Below are 18,450 nucleotides of genomic sequence, written 5' to 3'. Positions count from 1 at the left end.
CCACATAGAGAATGAAAGGAAATACCCGGCCTCTGCCACCCCATCCCCAAGCCAGGGGCAGCAGGGAACTAGTAGGAACTTCTGCCTGTAGGGAAAGATAAGTGAGATGTCTGTAGTTCAAGCTACAAGGAAGCTGATGACCCTTGAAGGCTCTGATCCCAGTGTGGGGAGCTGCTGGGAGCCTACATGACTGCATAAATCCAGGGAGGGAATTTACACTGAGCCCTCCTGGCCCCCAGGTCCCAGGCTGCTGTAGCATGTCACCATTTTGGGATCAGAACCAGTGCCCAAGTGCATTTTGCCCTCGGGCCCAATAGCCCCTAATCTCTACAGCCCTAAGGCCCTTTCATCACATTGAGACTCTGGTACCCATACCCACACAGTGCCTTGCACCCTGGAAATAGCAGGTCCAGTGCCGTATGGAGGCCACCCACAGAACAGAGAGATCCATTGTGCACACATTCCATAGTCAGAGAACTGACTGATCAGGGCCTTCTGCCACTGCTGGTGGCCATGGTCTCTTCAGCAAGACACCTGTGCACCTTGTCCAGTGGCACAGAGTCTCATGACAGCTCCAGCAAACCCACCTAGAGCCACTCACTCCGGCTGGGAATCTGTGGAACACCCATACACCTCTATTCAGGGCAAAGCAGCTCCCTGTCTGCAGCTCCAGTGAGCCTGCTCAGGGCCACCCACCCCAGCTGGGGAGCTGCAAAGCGACTCAGTATCTCTCATAAAGGTACAGGGGTCTCATCCATGGCTCTGTTGACCTTGTCCAGAGTGGCCCACTCCAGCTGAGAAGCTGTAGAGTACCCCAGTATCTGTCTTGGGGGCATACGAGCTTGCCCACAACCCCAGTGACCCTGTGTAGGGCAGCCCACCCCAGCTGAGGAGCAGCAAAGAGACCCAATATCCCTCTTGGGGCCCAGGGGTCTGCTCATGACAACAGTAGCCCTGCCCAGAGAGTCCCACTCAACTTGAGCAGCTGCAGGATGCCCCAGCATCTACCTTGGGGGTGCAGAGTCCATCCCATGACCGCACAGACCTTATCCAGAGTGGCTTACTACAGCTGAGGAGCTGTAGAGCCATCCAGCATTGCTCTAAGGAATTCAGGGTCCCACCCACAACTTCAATAATCTTGACCAGAGTGGCCCACTCCAGCAGTGGTGCTGCAGAGCAAACCAGTGTCTCTCTGGAGGGTGCGGGGCCCTGCCTATGACCCCAGTGACCTCACCCAGAGTGGTCTACTTCAATGGTGAAGCTGCAGAGCATCCCAGTGTCTCTTTTGGGGATGCAGGGTCCTGCTCACAACTCTGGCAGCGTTGCCCAGAGTGGTCCACTCTAGCTGAGGAGCTACAAAGTGCCCTAGCATCTCTCAGAGCAGAACTAAATGAAATAGAGAACAAAAATATGATACAAAAGATTGATGAAATGAAAAGTTTGTTTTTTGAGAAGATAAACAAAATTGACAAACCATTAGTTAGACTAAGAAAAAGAAGACCCAAATAATGAAAGTCAGAACTGAAGAATGAGACATTACAAGTGACACCACAGAAATACAAAGAATCACTAGATACTGTTATGCACAACTATATGCCAACAAATTGGAAACTCTGGAGGAAATGGATACGTTTCTGGACTCATAAAACCTACCAAGACTGAACCAAGAAAAAATAGAAAGCCTGAACAGACCAATACATGTAATGAAATTGAATTAGTAATCAGCAGTCTTCCAAGAAAGAGAAGCCCAGAACTAGATGGCTTCACTGCTGAATTCTACCAAACTTTTAAAGAAGGCTTAATACCAATTTTTCTCAAATGATTCCAAAAAACTGAAGAGTTTGTTCTCCCAGACTTATTTTATGAGACCAGAATCATGCTGACACCAAAATCAGACAAAGGCACAGGAAAAAAAGAAAACTACAGGCTAATATCCCTGATGAGCATAGATGCAAAAATTCTCAACGAAATACTAGCAAACTGAATTCAACAGCACATTATATACCATAATCAAGTCGGATATATCCCAGGGATACAAAGATGGTTCAACATATACAAATCAATAAATGTGATATACCACATCAACAAAATGAAGGAAAAAACCTATATGATCTTTGGACCACTGCAACAGCCAGATGCCAAAAAGAAAGAAAGAAACCATATGATCATCTCAATAGATGCAGAGAAATACATTTGATAAAATTCAACATCTCTTCATGATAAAAAACTCTCAACAAATTAGCTATAGAAGGAAAGTAACTCAATACAATAAAGGTCATATATGACAAACTCACAGCTAACATCATCTTGAATAGGGAAAAATTGAAAGCTTTTTCTCTAAGAACAGGAACAAGACAAGGATGCCCCTCTCAACACTCCTATTTAACATAGTGCTGGAAGTTCTAGCCAGAGAAATTAGGCAAGAGAACAAATTAAATGGAATCCAAATTGGAACAGACAAAGTTTAATTGTCCCTGTTTGCAGATGACATGACCTTATATCTAAAAAAACCTAAAGCTCCCCCAAGAAAACTCTTAGAACTGATAATTAAAAAATGCAGTAAATTGCAGGATACAAAATCAATATACAAAAATGAGTAGCATTTCTATATGACAACAACAAACTAGCAGAAAAAGAAATCAAGAAAGCAAGCCCATTTACAACAGTTACCTAAAAAATAAAGTACCTAAAATAAATGTAAGAATTTACCCCTCTGTGCTTTGCTTATTTCATTCAACATGAGTTTCTCCAAGCTCATCCATGTTGTTGCAAATGGGAGTATTTCATTCTTTTTATGGCAGAGTAGCTTTCCATGGTGTATAATTACCACATTTTCCTTATCCAGTCATCCATTGGTGAAAGACATCCAAGAGGTGAAAGACATCTATAATGAGTATTGCAAAACACTGATGAAAGATGTTAAAGAGGACACACAAAAATGGAAAGACATTCCATGTTTATGGATTGGTAGAATTAATGTTGTCAAAATGACCATATTACTCAAAGCGATCTACAGATTCAATGCAATCTCTATCAAAATACCAATGACATTCCTAACAGAAATAGAAAAAACAATCCTAAAATTAATAATGAATCACAAAAGACCCCAAATAGCCAACACAATTCAATGCAAAAAGAATAAAGCTAGGGACATTACACTACCTGACTTCAAAATATAGCACAAAGGTAGAGCAACCAAAATAGCATGGTACTGTCATAAAAACTGATGCATGGACCAATAAAACAGAATAGAGAACCCAGAAAGAAATCCACATATTTACACCCAATTGATCATTGACAAAGGCTCCAAGAACACACATTAGGGAAAGGAAAACCTCTTCGATAAATGATGCTAGGAAAACTGTATATGCATATGCGGAAGAAAGAAACTAGGTGTGTATCTCTCACCATTTAACAAAATCAATTCGAAATGAATTAAAGACTTAAGGGTAAGACCCGAAACTGTAAAACTACTGAAAGAAAACATAGGGGGAACACTCCAAGGCATTGGTCTGGCCAAAAATTTTATGGAGATGACTTCTAAAGCACAGGCAACAAATGCAAAAATAGATAAACGGGATCACATCAAACTAAAAAGGTTCTGCACAGCAGAAGAATCAACAGAGTGAAGAGGCAACCGGCAGAATGACAGAAAATATTTGTAAACTATTTTTCCAAGACGAGATTAATATCCAAAATATACAAGGAACATAACAGCAAAACAAAGCAAAACAAAACAAAATAACCCCAAATAATCTGATTTAAAAAATGGGCAAGTAAACAGAATAGACATTTCTCAAAAGAAGACAACAAATGGCTGACAGGTATATGAAAAAAATGCTCAACATCACTAATCATCAGGGACATGAGAGTCAAAACCACAATGATATATCATTTTACCCCAGTTAGAATGACTATCATCAAAAGGACAAAATATAACAAATGCTGCTGAGGATGTGGAGAAAGGGGAACTCTTATACACTGTTGGGGGGAATGTCAGTTAGCACAGCTGTTATGGAAACCTGTAGTGAGGTTCCTGAAAAAACTAAAAATAGAATTTTCCATATGATCCAGCAATCCCAATGCTGGGTATTAATCCAAAGGAAAAGTAACTTACCATACTGAAGAGATATCTTTCATATTTATTGAAGCACTTTTCATAATAGCCAAGATATGGAATCAACCTATGTGTCTGTTGAAAGATGAATGGATAAAAAAATGTGATGTATATACACAATGGAATACTACTCAACCATGAAAAAGAATGAAATCCTGTCATTTGTGGCCACATGGATGAGCCTGGAAGTTATTATGTTAAGTGAAATAAGTCAGGCACAGAAAGAGAAATACCGCATGTTCTCACTCACATGTGGAAGCCAAGAAAAAAAAATTAAACCTTTAAAAGTAGAGAGTAGAATTGTGGTTACTAGATCCTGGGAGGGGGAAGAAGAAGGGCGAATGGGAATAGGTTGGTTATTGGACACAAAAGTTACAGCTAGATAGGAAAAATAAGTTCTAGTGGTGTGTACAGTAGTTCTAGGCATCTACAATTAACAATAATTTACTGTACGTTCTCGCATGGCTAGAAGAGAGGAGCTTAAATGTTTTCATCACAAAGAAACGATACCTTTTTGTGATGATGAATTTACTAACTACCCTGATTTGGTCAGTACATATTGTATACATGTATTGAAATATAACTCTGTACTCCATAAATATGATCAATCAATATGTTTCGATTAAAAAATAAATTAATAAAAAAAGAGGAGGTGCTAGACTCACCCCTCAGTGGCTGGGATCTCTTCACCATCTTATGGAGTTACAGTCCTCTGTTCCTTACCCACATACTCCATGCCACAGGTTTCTTCCTTCCGTGATTTCTCCCTGCCCTCACCTTCACCCCCACCACACCATTAATTCTGAGTTCCTGGAGGGCCTAAACAGCAGGGAGACTACAAATAACTTTCTGGGCAGGAGAATGAGGTAGGAGAGATCCGGGCTAGGGATGATGGCCCAGTAGCAGAATGGGTGAGAATAGACACCAGGTTTCTAGTATCAGGCATGCTGTGTTTGCCATTGTACTCACTACTGAAACTACAGTGCCAGACACAAGTAAAGATTTGTTCAATGAACGTAGGGGCAGAGGGATGGGAGAAGAGAGGTTAGAATTGAGGAAAGAAGTGAGAAGAAGTTGGTTGAGGTAGCCCTACTCTCCTAGTTACATGCCTGCTATGACCTAGATGACCAACGCAGGCCTGTCCTTGGTGGTAGCCTTTAGAAGCCTATATCATCATCACCGCTATGAGTAATATCATGTGTTGTACTTACTCCTTACAATGCCACTATCCATTAGGTATTATTGTACCTTTTGCAGATGGAGCTCAGAGATTAAGTGACTTGCCTGAGTTCACACAGTAAGTCCCGGAGCCAGGACTGGAACCAAGGTCTAAGTCCAGCGTTGTCTGGGACAAGGTCTTTTATTCTATAGCAAAACTGGTTAAAATGCAAATTTTCAGGAAATATAAGAACAAAGCTCATAATGAGCATAAAGGAAGATATTAGATACTGTGCCAGACACTGGGACAGGGATAATCATATTATCTTATTTAATGCTTTTCATGGTCCTGTGAAACATAGATACCATTATTACAGATGAGAAAATTGACGTGGCAAGAGGGTTAAGTTATAATCTGAGTCACACAGAAAGTGGCAGGTCAGGATTTGAACACAGGTCTTCTGATTCCAGATCCCTAGCTCCAAAGCCGTGTGGACCTCCCTTCTTTATAAAGATGAGTAGAAGCTGTAGACATCCCCAAACACAAAGTAGCTACAGAAAACTCATTGTCTCCACCTCTCTCTTCCATGAGGGACTAACTAGGATACCAGTATCATCCTCAAATAAAATGGGAGAGAAACTCTGTTAATAGATGATAGACACACAGATCTTTCTTTCGATGTCAAAACTTCAACTCGAGAAACTAGATTCTCAGTTCCTATCATTTTAGTCTAACTCTTTGAGGATGATCACCACTTATTTTTATTTCTAGGAAGACCTGAAAATGTCTGTTTTACCACAAAATGCGCAGACTGCAGTGTATGAATGTCTGTAACCATGGAAGCTTAACAATTTTGGCTTCAATCAGAAACTGCTGTCTTTAATGTATGGAGTAACTTTTAGGAATTCTGTGAATAAGTTCACTTTGACAGCAGTGTTAATGTCTTTTCCTCACTGTCTGAGCTTGACTTGTCATTGTGGTAACAACCCCCATGAAATTTCCATGGTTTGTAATTACAGTTATACATCTTATGTCTTGCTGATGCTACAGGCCACGCTTCAGTTGTCTCTATTTTTTTTTAAATATCAGTTTTTTCAGTTGCTTGAATTATAAAATGTTCCTTTTAACATTTTAAACAATACAGAAATGTTTAAAATAAACCTGTCTTCTTTTACTTCTCTTCTTTTTTTTTGTTGGTTATGAATATTCATGATATACAAAGCTGATGCCCTCATGCCCAAGATGTAAAGGCCAGATCCACACTGGCAGCATGCCCATTACTACAAATGGCGATTGTACCCCATGTCCCTCACCCAATTATCTTCAACCTCCCTCCCCCTCCCCCTTTCTCCCCCACTCCACTTTGTTCCCGAGGTTTGCTCTCTCCCTCTGCAAGTCCAACACACCACTGTGGTCTTTCTTTCCTTCCTTCTTTCTCTCTTAGCTCCCACTTATGAGTGAGGACATGCAGTATTTACCCCTCTGTGCTTTGCTTATTTCATTCAACATGAGTTTCTCCAAGCTCATCCATGTTGTTGCAAATGGGAGTATTTCATTCTTTTTATGGCAGAGTAGCTTTCCATGGTGTATAATTACCACATTTTCCTTATCCAGTCATCCATCGATGGGCATTTAGGTTGGTTCCATGTCTTGGCTGTTGTAAACAGAGCTGCAATGAACATGGGAGTGCAGGCATCCCTTCGACATGATGATTTCCATTCCTCTGGGTATATACCCAGAAGTGGGATTGCTGGATTGTATGGAAGATCTATCTGTAGTTGTTTGTTTGAGAAACCTCCATACTGTTTTCCACAGTGGTTGTACTAATTTACAGTCCCACCAACAGTGTAGGAGTGTTCTCTTCTCTCCACCCCCTCGCCAGCATTTGTTATTCACCATCTTTTTTATTATAGCCAGTCTAACTAGGGTGAGATGGTATCTCAATGTAGTTTTAATTTGCATTTCCCTGATGACTAATGATGTTGAGTATTTTTTCAAGTACCTGTCCTTCCCTTGTTTAACTACTATTATGATTACCATAGTTTAAATCCTTTTGTATTTTTTCTTGGTTTTGAGACACATGCACACATTCAACCACAGAAGATAATAATTGTGTGTATTATTCTGTAATATGCTTTTTTCACTTAATTAGATATGCTGTACAGTCTTTCAAATCAACACATTCAAATTTATCTTGTCTTTCTAATTGCTACACAGAATTTTATAATATGGATACACTAATTTGTCACCAGTCTTCTATTGATAGACATTCAAATGTTTCTGTCTTTTATTACTGAAGCAATGCAACAATGCATGAACTAATACATATATATTATGTACTGTCACACAAATTCCTAGAAATGAGATTTCCAGGGTCAGAACTCCTAAGTTTTACCAATCTTCATGATGAATGACGGTATTTTGTTGTTTTCACTTCTGGATCAGAGAGTATGTAATTTTAAATATTCATAAATATTGCCATATTAATTATTTTAAAAGACAGTAGTTACAAACAACACAAACTTCTTTAATTTAAACCAAAAAAAAGTTTTGGTAAATAAAAGCTATTAGATAGTTCCAGTATCTTTAGGAGAGTAAATGAACCAGGGAGAGCCACAGCGAGGCATAATGCCATTAGGAACAACACCCAACCAGATGGCTGCATTGTTGTAGTCAACACACTGTTACTACCACCTCTGATAGCTTGTCTCCAATCACACTGGGGACTGGATGCCAGAAGGTGAGCCACAGATTTCCAGAAGAACTTTCAGTTTTGCCATCATGCTTATCAAATGCTGAGAGAAGTGTCTTACAAATTTGCCATTGTGATTATAATTCATATAAGGTTCTCCTTGTATTTTAAGGAGATTTTACCTTATACAATTTGGCTACACATTTTTGGCTACATAACAGTTTCTGATTGTTATTTGGTCCTTGTAGCTCTTATCTTTTTCTATAATAAAAAATTATTATTTGAGTTTCATTTTTTTTTTCCTTTTTGTCTTTTTTCGTGTCCGGCAACGGATTGCAACCCTCAGTGTCGCGCCTGTACCTGACCGGGACCGGCAATGGGATCGCAGCCCTCAGTGTTGCACCCGCACCTTGCTCAGCCAGTGAGCGGGAACCGGTCTGTATGTGGGATCCAAACCCTCGGTGGGAGCGCCACCGCGCTCCCAAGTGGCGCACTGTAGCAATGCGCCACCGGGCCGGCCCGAGTTTCATTTTTTGATATTAGTTTTGCTTCTCTTACTTTTTAAAGTTTGCATTTGCCTGATAAATAATCTGGACCAATCCCTTCATTTCCTTTTCTTTCTTATTTCATTTTATTAATTTTTCTCCTTTAATAAGGGAGTTTAAGATACTCATTCTTATTATAACACATGTATTTTACCTTGCTCCTTTAATATTATTTTATAATTACTTTTAGCTCTACTTTTTTATTTTCATTTTTTCATTTTTTATACTTGGATGCATTCATTGCAGTTTAAAATATCCTATTTCTCATGAATAATTTACAAGTTTTACTTTGTTAGTGATTTCTCCCTATTTTCATTTAAATCTATATTTTCATTCTGATATACTAAAATTACATAATAACTATGTCCTTCACCAAATGTTTCACTATCCTGTTCTAAACTTTCCCTCATCCATCTCCAATTAAACAATTTTAGAAATGTTATTTTACTCTCCTTCCTTATCCCTGCTCCCATCCCCAACTCTCACGTTAATAAGTCAGAATTTTAGTTCCAGGGTGTTATTAAATGCTCCTTTAACATATGATATGATCATTCCAAAAGTCTTTCTAAATTAATACTGCAGCTCATTGCAATTACTCACTTAGAGCTAACAATAAATTTATAAGAATCATTGCTCACTTCCACTTTTTGCTCTGCCTTCTGCTATTTTGAGGTCTTTGTTCTGATTTAATTTTTATTTGATTGCAGTAATATCATTGAGTAATTTGTTCAGAGAAGGAATTTAGATATTATACTTTTGAGCTCAATGCTTTCTTTCTTTGTCTTTACATTTAAATAATATATGGAATGAGCATAGGATTCTTGAGTCAGAGGCATTTTCTTTACTTTGTTATTCCAGTTTCATTGTGGCAGTTTAATATTAGATTCTCATTCTTTTCTAAGTAATATCTTCTTCGTCTAGAAGCTTATGTTTTTTTATTCTTGGACTTTACAAATGTCACCAGAGTGTATCTTCTTTTATTAATTTGCCTAGGATTTAGGGGCCATACAAATCTGAAAATCAATACTATTTGTTATCACAGAGCAATTTTCCTCTGTTGTTTCTCTGATTGTTACTTCTCTATTTATTCCTTTTTATCTTTCCAAAATGCCATTATTTGTATATTGAGCTCATGAATCTGACATCTATGGATTTGCCATCCATGTATCAGATCTTTTTGCACATGGTTTCCATTTCTTCAAGTGTTTGTTCTCTGTTGTGAGATATTATTTCCATTTGTTTTTTCCAGAATATTAATTCAGTTTTCTTCAGCGACTATTATTTGGTCTCTCTATTGAATTTTTTAAATTCAGAAATAATGTTTTTTCTTCCAGATTTTTTTTGTGACCTAATTGCATCTCCTTAAAACATCTTATTACATTAAAAAAAAAAAAGTAGTATTTGTCCATCTCTTCTATTAGTTCTGCTTCAAGAGGAGCCACCTGTTCTTGTTTTTTTAGCTGAGTCCTTTTAAGTAGGTTGTGATTTTTCTTTGCCTACTCTCAGCCACACAGGTCAGGCTATCATTGCCTCTTGATGGTGATGAACTGACCGGTGGTAAAAGGTACAGTTGGAGATTTTGGTCTAGTGTCTTGGCAGCCAAATGAACTGGAAAACCAGCAACTCTTCTCTTGAAGAGAGAAAAGGCTATCCTTTTATAACCCCTACAGTTCACATCCAAGGCTGCTAACATCCCTTTGGTGGGGCAACATTTTGAAGGACAGTAAACTGCAAGTGGGAAGGGGAAGTATGTCTTCACATGTTGAGAAGGCGTGTAGGGCCCCCTCAGGTGGAGGAGAACTCTTTGGTCTTGGGCCAGACTCTACTCTGCTAGAAATACAAATCTTTACTTGGACTTGGACAGCTTGGGGCTTATGAGATGCAAACGATGACACCAGAACCTACTTTTTTCCCCTCTGGAGAATTCAAGGGTTCATATTTGCCAGTGGCTTCCTTGATTCCCCAAAAGCAGATCATTTTTAGCTGAGCTGCCATAAGTTAGTGGAAGGAAAAAAGGCATGTGAACCTTCTCCCAGGCCACCATGAATCCCAGTTTCTGAATTTTTTGCCAAAAGAGGAGTAAGAATTTAAAAATATTTTTGAGTAATTTAAGAGAATATCATCAAAATGAGTTGGAATATTGGTGTAAAAAAGATTATGCATGTATAAAAATTTATATACAAATTAGAAAATGTTGCCCTTACTCACTACAGAAAGAATTTTTTCCTATAGAAAAGTTTTGAGAGAGATTGAGAGAGTATCTTTAAAATTATAAACCATTCTGCTTTCTTATTTCTCACTTAAAAGAAGTTTAACATTCTATTTCCTGATTCTGACTCAATCTTCACAGATATAATGGCTTGCATGTATAAGTTCTAAAGTCGACTGTCTATTTAGAAATGTCAACTCAAGTCAGTCCCCTGCGTGTGTACAGAAAGTGGGGTGCTTGTGGTTGGCCTGGCAGCTGGACAGGTTCAATCTTTCTGGGACAGAGCAGTTATGGAGAAAAACATCACTTGGTAAAGTAATGTTCTTTTACTCCTCAAAGACCTCCCCTTTGCATTTGATTTTATTTACAGATAGCCTTGGATACCAGTTACTGGACTGTCATTAATCACGTCTTCATCTGGGGCAGCATTGCCACTTACTTCTGCATATTATTTACAATGCACAGTAATGACATCTTCAGCACCTTTCCAAGCCAGTTTCCATTTGTCGGTGAGTCCCATTGTCTGGTGGGGCCTAGTATTATGCTGCCATTTGTCTGTCTTTGTAACTTATTTTTTGTGTTGGTTGGGGCTGGGGATGACCAGTGATCCTTTCTCCAGGAATTAATTGAGCCAGGCATCTGAAGGCTTCCAGGCTTGAAAAGAAGATCCAAAGATTAGTTTCTGCTGTCCTTACCAGATGCAGAAGAATCACTATGATAGCATCTTACAGTTTATCAATACCCCAGATGCAGCAGGCTATCCCTTTGCAGACAAGAGTCATAGCACATACACCAGGGCTACCTGAAGGTTTGTGAAAGTTCATCTATGGTAGAGGAAGAAAGAGAAATACTAGACTCTCCCTTTTATGCCACATTATCACCAACATCTCTACCAAAGTTCACATGTAGAATTTATTTGCATTTAGATAAGAAAGAAATGATGTATAATTAGAGCCTTCTAAAAATTGCTGGACATTGGTCCATAAGTAGCATGAAGAGTAGGTGCTATAGTTAGACAGCCAGGGTTCAAGTGCCAGCTCCATCACTTAAGCTGCATGACCTTGGGAAAGTGTCTTTTCCTTTCCATACCTTAATGTCTTCACTTATAAACTGAGGATATTAACAATTCTTCTTTTCGTAGAAAATTTGTGAGAATTCAGTGAGGTAATGCATATAAAGTACTTAGCATGTATCCTAATACATAGTACTTTTTCAATAAATGTTAACCATGATGATGGTGACTATTATTATTCTAGCAAATGTGGCTTGATTACTAGCTGGGGATAGCAGAAGAATCTGAACATCAGATGGGTAGCAAAGCAACTCTTAAAGTCTCTTAAAACCTTGAGATTCAATTGTTCTACAAAAAGTGTACATCCGGTCTATGTATGGAGCATATTCCCATTGCATTCCACATTTCAAAATATGCTGTGGATTGACTGAGTTGTAGCTCCCAAAGTTCATATATTAGAAGCTTAATTCCCACTGTAACTATGGAGGGTGAGAAACCCTATAAGGGTAATTGAAAGGTGGGATCTTGAAGAGGCGATTAGATTGTAGGACCAAGCCATAGTGAAGGGATTATTAATGGTGGTCAGGAGCGTGGTTCTGAGGGCTTTAAAAGAAGAGCACATGAGAGGTTAGTCTTTCTCTCTGCTCTGTCATTTTCTGCTGTGTGAGACCCCTGCATTGCTGTAAAGCCACCACCGAGGAAGACCCTCACCAGATGTGTTCCCCGCACTTTGGACTTCCCAGCTTCTAAAACTGTAAGCAGTAAATTTCATTTTCTTACAAATTACCCAGTTCTGTATATTTTTTAAATAAGCAACAGAAGTGGACCAATACAAAAATGATACCCAGCAAAGGCCACTGAGCTTTACATAAGAGTCCTATTAATATACTTTCTTAGGAGTTTTGAAATCTCTAGTGTGGGTGAATTAAGTTGGTAACAGTGATTTTAATGAGTTTATCTCAACCAACTGGAAAGGATAGATGCACAGTGACAACCTCCTTGAGCTCAATCAGACAAGACTGAAATTTGGATCCACTGGTTGGATAACTCAGTCTAGAAAAACAATTCTTAGAAGACTGATTTATGTAGAAAGCAAAATAGAACTGTAAGTTAAGACATTTCCATTGAGTCAAGGGCACCTAAAATTGTAATCACATTTAAATGCAAACATACACTTAAGAATATTATTCTTCAACTTTTGCCTCCCCCTGTGTGTACTTGGAAATCTTTCAATTGCACCACTCTCACTTAATATGTAATGTTAATAATTTGTTTACCAAAAGGTTCCAACCATGTAGAGACACGTTGGTTATGAATAAGAATATGCATATTAGGAAAGAAAGCCACTAAAACTATTTTTAAGTGTTTTTAAAATTTTTTTTGGGTTGCTAAATCTGAAAGTTCAGTGCACTGACTAGAAGACTTCCATTCCTAAGAGAGCATACTAAAAATGCATAATGAGTCTGGAATGCCTCAACTGGAGAAAGTAGATTATGTGGGGACCACTCTCTCCAGCTAAGCACAAGCTGTTCCAGGAATTAATTACTTAGCTGCAATAAGACTTTTCAAAAGTTAGATCAGTGCTGGGTTTTAAGAAAAAAAATTTTTTTTTCCGTAATAGCCAGCAGCAAGCAGGAGTGTGGTTTTAAAGTGAAGCTTGTTTTTCCAGCCATGCCTGGGGATACCGAGCTTCAAGGAGCTCAGAGACATTTCATTTATTGAATCAAGTTTGTTTCCCATGGCTGAAGGCAACTGGAATCACTGTTCTTTGGTAGGCAGATTCCACCCTCCAAAGCCAGAAAAAGCAGACATACCAATCAGTAACCAAGCCCTCGTACCCAAAGCCCATTTGAATGCAGTTAACTATTTAGAACTGGGAAAGGGGACTTGGATAACTGGAAAAATCCCTAGAAAATGGACAAGGACAACAGTTTATTTTGGTGACATAAGCAGGGTTGGCGTATTCCAATGGAATTTGTCTGTCTGCCTTACCGACTCTTATTGCCTTGTCTAAACAAACACTGAAGTATGTGAGGTGTGAGTATAAAGTAAGGAAACTGGCTTCAGGCTTGGCAGTGAGTGCCACAGCATGTTGGATGGCTACTTCAGCAGTCTCCCAGTGAGAATGACGCTCTGTTCACAAACCCAAGAGCCTCCCTGGTCTCTTTGGAGCCTTGAGGAACTCATAATCAAGTGAACCTCAAAAAGACAGCAAGTTTCTCTGAGGCAGTTTTTCTGGGCCATTGCCTGGAATTTAAAAGGTTGGCCTTGAAGTAGATAAAATTCCCCTTTTTTTTTTTTTTTTTTTTTTTTTTGTCTTTTTTTTCGTGACTGGCACCGGATCGCACCCCTTGGTGTTGCGCCCGCCCCTCGCTCAGCCAGTGAGCCGCCGGTCTGTATGTGGGATCCGAACCCTCGGCGGGAGCGCCGCCACACTCCCAAGCGGCGCACTGTAGCAGTGCGCCACCGGGCCGGCCCAAAATTCACCTTTTTTTTTTTTTTTTTGTCTTTTTTTTCGTGACTGGCACCGGATCGCACCCCTTGGTGTTGCGCCCGCCCCTCGCTCAGCCAGTGAGCCGCCGGTCTGTATGTGGGATCCGAACCCTCGGCGGGAGCGCCGCCACACTCCCAAGCGGCGCACTGTAGCAGTGCGCCACCGGGCCGGCCCAAAATTCACCTTTTTTTTTTTTTTTTTGTCTTTTTTTTCGTGACTGGCACCGGATCGCACCCCTTGGTGTTGCGCCCGCCCCTCGCTCAGCCAGTGAGCCGCCGGTCTGTATGTGGGATCCGAACCCTCGGCGGGAGCGCCGCCACACTCCCAAGCGGCGCACTGTAGCAGTGCGCCACCGGGCCGGCCCAAAATTCACCTTTTTTTGACACAGCCAGTCAACAAGACCATTATTTGAGATTGTACCTGTATCCAGAACATTCATTGTGTGGTTTTGATATGCCAGTGTTTATTCAAGAGTCCGCAAGGGTAAATCTGCCTTCTAAAAATAAGAGCTACTTTGTAGCCAAAGGATCTTGAGGCTCAAAGAGAAAATTGTGCTTCATGAATGAAACTGGACTGAGCCTGGATCAGAGAATGCTTGGCTCAGGCTGGCAATTTCCAAGTGATCAGGACACTAAGCAGTTTCCAAGGGTGGTCTTACCACTTTTGCCTTCTCCTCATCACCACTGAACATCCTGTATCCTGGGAAGACGCTTAATGTTCTTCCCAGGCAGTCCAAACCTCACCATTTCAAAAATTATTCTACAGGCACAAAAAGCCTATTAATAATCCAGTCATATTTATAACCACAGTGTATATTTTTCTTTAATGATAGGAAATGCACTGCATTCCTTGACCCAGAAGTGCGTCTGGCTTGTTATTCTCTTGACAACGGTGGCTTCGGTCATGCCAGTGGTGGCATTCAGATTTTTGAGGGTGGATTTATACCCAACCCTGAGTGATCAGGTATGTTGCAGTGCTGATGAGTATTTGGAGGCTGGTTTTTGGCTCTTGGAATGGTGTCCTTCTCTGACTGATTGGAAGCTCAGGGAATGGATAATGAAAGTCCCACAGGCAAACACCCACGGGTGCATGGCATCACATCAGAGTAGATGGGACTGCCAACATCTTGAATGTACTAGACCTGCGTGCCAATGAAGAGAGGCATCTAGACTAAATGTGGGTGGGGAGTTATAAATTACAAGTAAATTGGGTATTTATAAAAGAAGCTCACTGGCATCATTTTGGACAATTGGTCCAAGAGAAAGGCAAGCTATAGGGAAAGTTATTGACTTGAGGGTACAGTAAAGGGTACAGTAAAAGAGAGACTAGCAAGGTATGAGTCAAAGGGGCTTCAAATATTTGTAGAAATACAGGAGCAGATTCAGAAACGTGGGGGAGATGTTGACTTCTGAACAGAGTAAGAAAGGAAATAGCAACATGGTGGATGGATTGGAAAATATAAAGTTAGAAAGAGAATTGAAAGAACAGGTTGTAGAAATACCTAAACCAGGGAATTAATAGAACACATTTCAGTATTTCATGGGAAGAGGAGTATAAACAAGACAATGTCAGGTTAGGATAGGACTCAGATAGAAAGAGAAAAGGAGAGAGAAAGGGGAGACGTCGTTTGTAGCCATGCCATGCGAAAGGGGAAAACACTGATGGGATGGGTGGGACCAGGCTAACGATGCTGAGAGGAACTGAGGTGGAATTTTTCTTATGATTATATCCCTCATGTTCTGGGGCCAAAGTAAAAGATTCACAGAGTCCCTTGTCATGTCTGTCTCTTCGGCTCTATGAGCTCATTCTGATATAAACCCAGAAAATGATGGATGAACTGAGGGAAGGAAGATGGTGCGCATTTTTCCTGTGTTAAGTCTGATTGTGATTTTTTACTTAATTGCTTTCTCCTGACACAAAAGTCAGAATCCAAGCAATTTGGCAAGTTGGAGAATAAGGTTGCTTGCCCCAATCCTCAGATCTTTTCCTCCTCAACTTTAAGGGGAAATGAAAGAAGTGATGGAAACTCACCCAAATGATGTTGAGCCCTTCAAAAGGCCAAAAAAAAAAAAAAAAAAAAAGAAAGAAAGAAAAACTAAAACAAATCAAAACCCTTAAACAAATCAAAATACATTGACCTACCACAAGAGTTAAACATTTTTGACTCTGATTTTCTAAATTTTCTCCTATTCCAATTACTGATGACTATTGGATCTGAGAACCTCTAAACAAGAAAGAAAAGACTCTTTGGAGGGAATTATTATGCTGATTGTTTGGGTGGTACATGTTAGAAAATCTTTCTGTACATGAGTAAGCTCCTTGTATGTTTAAGACATATGAAATAGAGACAATAATGAAATTTGTCTGAATATTTCTTGTTTACTTAATAGTTATTTGGTAGGAATAAAAATAACCAGTGCCCAGTGTGACCTTTTGGGTGGAACATTTCTTGATTTTTAGGCTTAAAACTCCCTTTTGCAATGAAGGTAAGAATTTTGTTATTGTCAATGTTTCTTTATTGAAAAGTCTTTCAATTTACAAAGTGACCCACTGCCTGTATTTGTATACATCATCTCATTCTGCGTCTGCTCCTCTCTAGATCCGCCAATGGCAGAAGGCTCAAAAGAAGGCAAGGCCCCCAAGAAGCCGAAGGCCTCAGACCCGCCGGTCAAGCTCAAGAAGATCTGGATACGCTTTTGCTCACCAAGAGGGCTATGGAGAACTTATCACATCTGGAAAAAATATGCGAGCTAAAAATCCACCAACATCAGGGTTGGAAAAGACACTTTATAATAGCACTAGCTGGATTGAAAATTTATGTAAGAAAACCACAGACACAGTGAACAGCTTTAGTCAGGATAAAACAGTGAAACTGTGAGTCAAAATGAATTTGAACTGCGGAGATATCTTTTTGCTTCAGGTGGAGCTGAAATTCAGCTGGCCCTCGAGTTTGAGAACGGGGCTAGCGGTGGGGCAGATGGCCTCACTTAATGTAAATCTGTGGCAGATCTTAGTTGCCAGTGCCTATCAAATATGGGTGTGCTCTATGGGAAACCAGGCCACATGTTCCGTTTGAGAACGGGGCTAGCGGTGGGGCAGATGGCCTCACTTAATGTAAATCTGTGGCAGATCTAAGTTGCCAGTGCCTATCAAATATGGGTGTGCTCTATGGGAAACCAGGCCACATGTTCCGTTTAATTCCTGATTTGGTAGACAAAATGCTCACAGTACAAAAACAGATTTTTTTATCAACCTAGATACCAATTGACCTGAACTTTAGAATCTTATGGAGTTGATGGAGAAAAACTTGTAAATCTGCATTTACATTGAATGGATCCTAAGGTAGATAAAAGGGTGCATTCCAAAGGTATATATCTGAGATGAAAAGCACGTTTGTTGACAGGTAAACACATATGTAAGAGCAGCGTTTTCCAAGATACGCTTTTAAGATAAAAGTCTATACTATGGTGCTTTCAGACTAAGAGTCACGTGTCACTCTCTAGTCTTGATATCTACCTGTCTGTTCAGCCAGGACTACAAATCATTTTCATTCCTGAAGAATAGAAAAGTGTGTTTGTGTTCCTCATTTTTCTACCAGTCTAGGGACAAAGTGAGCTGAGCATCTTTATAGCAGTGTAGGCTGGTAATTTGATCAAATTCATTCAAAAAGCTCTCAAGACTGTGTCATGTGGGAACGTATTCACGAAATGTCAAAGAAAGTCTTTCTACTAAGTATTCTAAATACTTTTCAGTGACTTTTGTAACAACCTCAGTAGTAATTTGCTGAGCATCATCCAGAACCATGAATGGAATCAGCAAAGCACTGGAATTTCATACTTTAATGATAGTATTCCACATAGTCTATGGACAAATATTTTTAAATTTTCCAAGTTTAAAAACTTCTGAATTTAAACCAAACAAATTAATAAACAATCCCATTAATTGTTATTTAAATACTCAGGTTCAGGTCATTTAGACTTAGTTGCTTCTGGATATCCAGCTGTCATGTTTATAATTCAAACATATACCTCATGGGGTTGTTTGATGATCGTCAAAGCACAAATTCTCAAATCATTAAAAACTATTTCTCATTTCAAAAGATGAGTTAAATTCCAGTTAACTCATCATCAGAATCACAGAGCAATTTGAAGAGAATATGAAGAACTGGAATTTAATCAGTGGGGAAGGCTTTGAAATGAGATTGCTGAGTAAGATATAAAAC

General features: G+C 39.6%; 1 protein-coding gene across 1 annotated transcript in view; it reads left to right on the top strand.

Moving 5' to 3' along the window:
• The window catches only part of ATP8B4 (ATPase, class I, type 8B, member 4), a gene marked incomplete at its 5' end in the record, with an annotated part of 144,480 nt that extends 127,374 nt beyond the window's left edge, over positions 1–17,106 (top strand). Inside the window, 3 exons of the mRNA XM_008585632.1 lie at positions 11,093–11,231; positions 15,061–15,191; positions 16,828–17,106. Coding sequence (XP_008583854.1) covers positions 11,093–11,231; positions 15,061–15,191; positions 16,828–17,106 — 549 coding nt within the window. The remainder of the gene's footprint in view (positions 1–11,092; positions 11,232–15,060; positions 15,192–16,827) is intronic.
• Between the last annotated feature and the right edge of the window lie 1,344 nt (positions 17,107–18,450).

This window comes from Galeopterus variegatus, unplaced genomic scaffold (genome assembly GCF_000696425.1).
Source record: "Galeopterus variegatus unplaced genomic scaffold, G_variegatus-3.0.2 Scaffold3652, whole genome shotgun sequence".
NCBI classification, from domain to species: domain Eukaryota; kingdom Metazoa; phylum Chordata; class Mammalia; order Dermoptera; family Cynocephalidae; genus Galeopterus; species Galeopterus variegatus.
The sequence above is the reverse complement of the archived record's forward strand: the minus strand, read 5'-3'. Positions and strand labels throughout refer to the sequence as shown.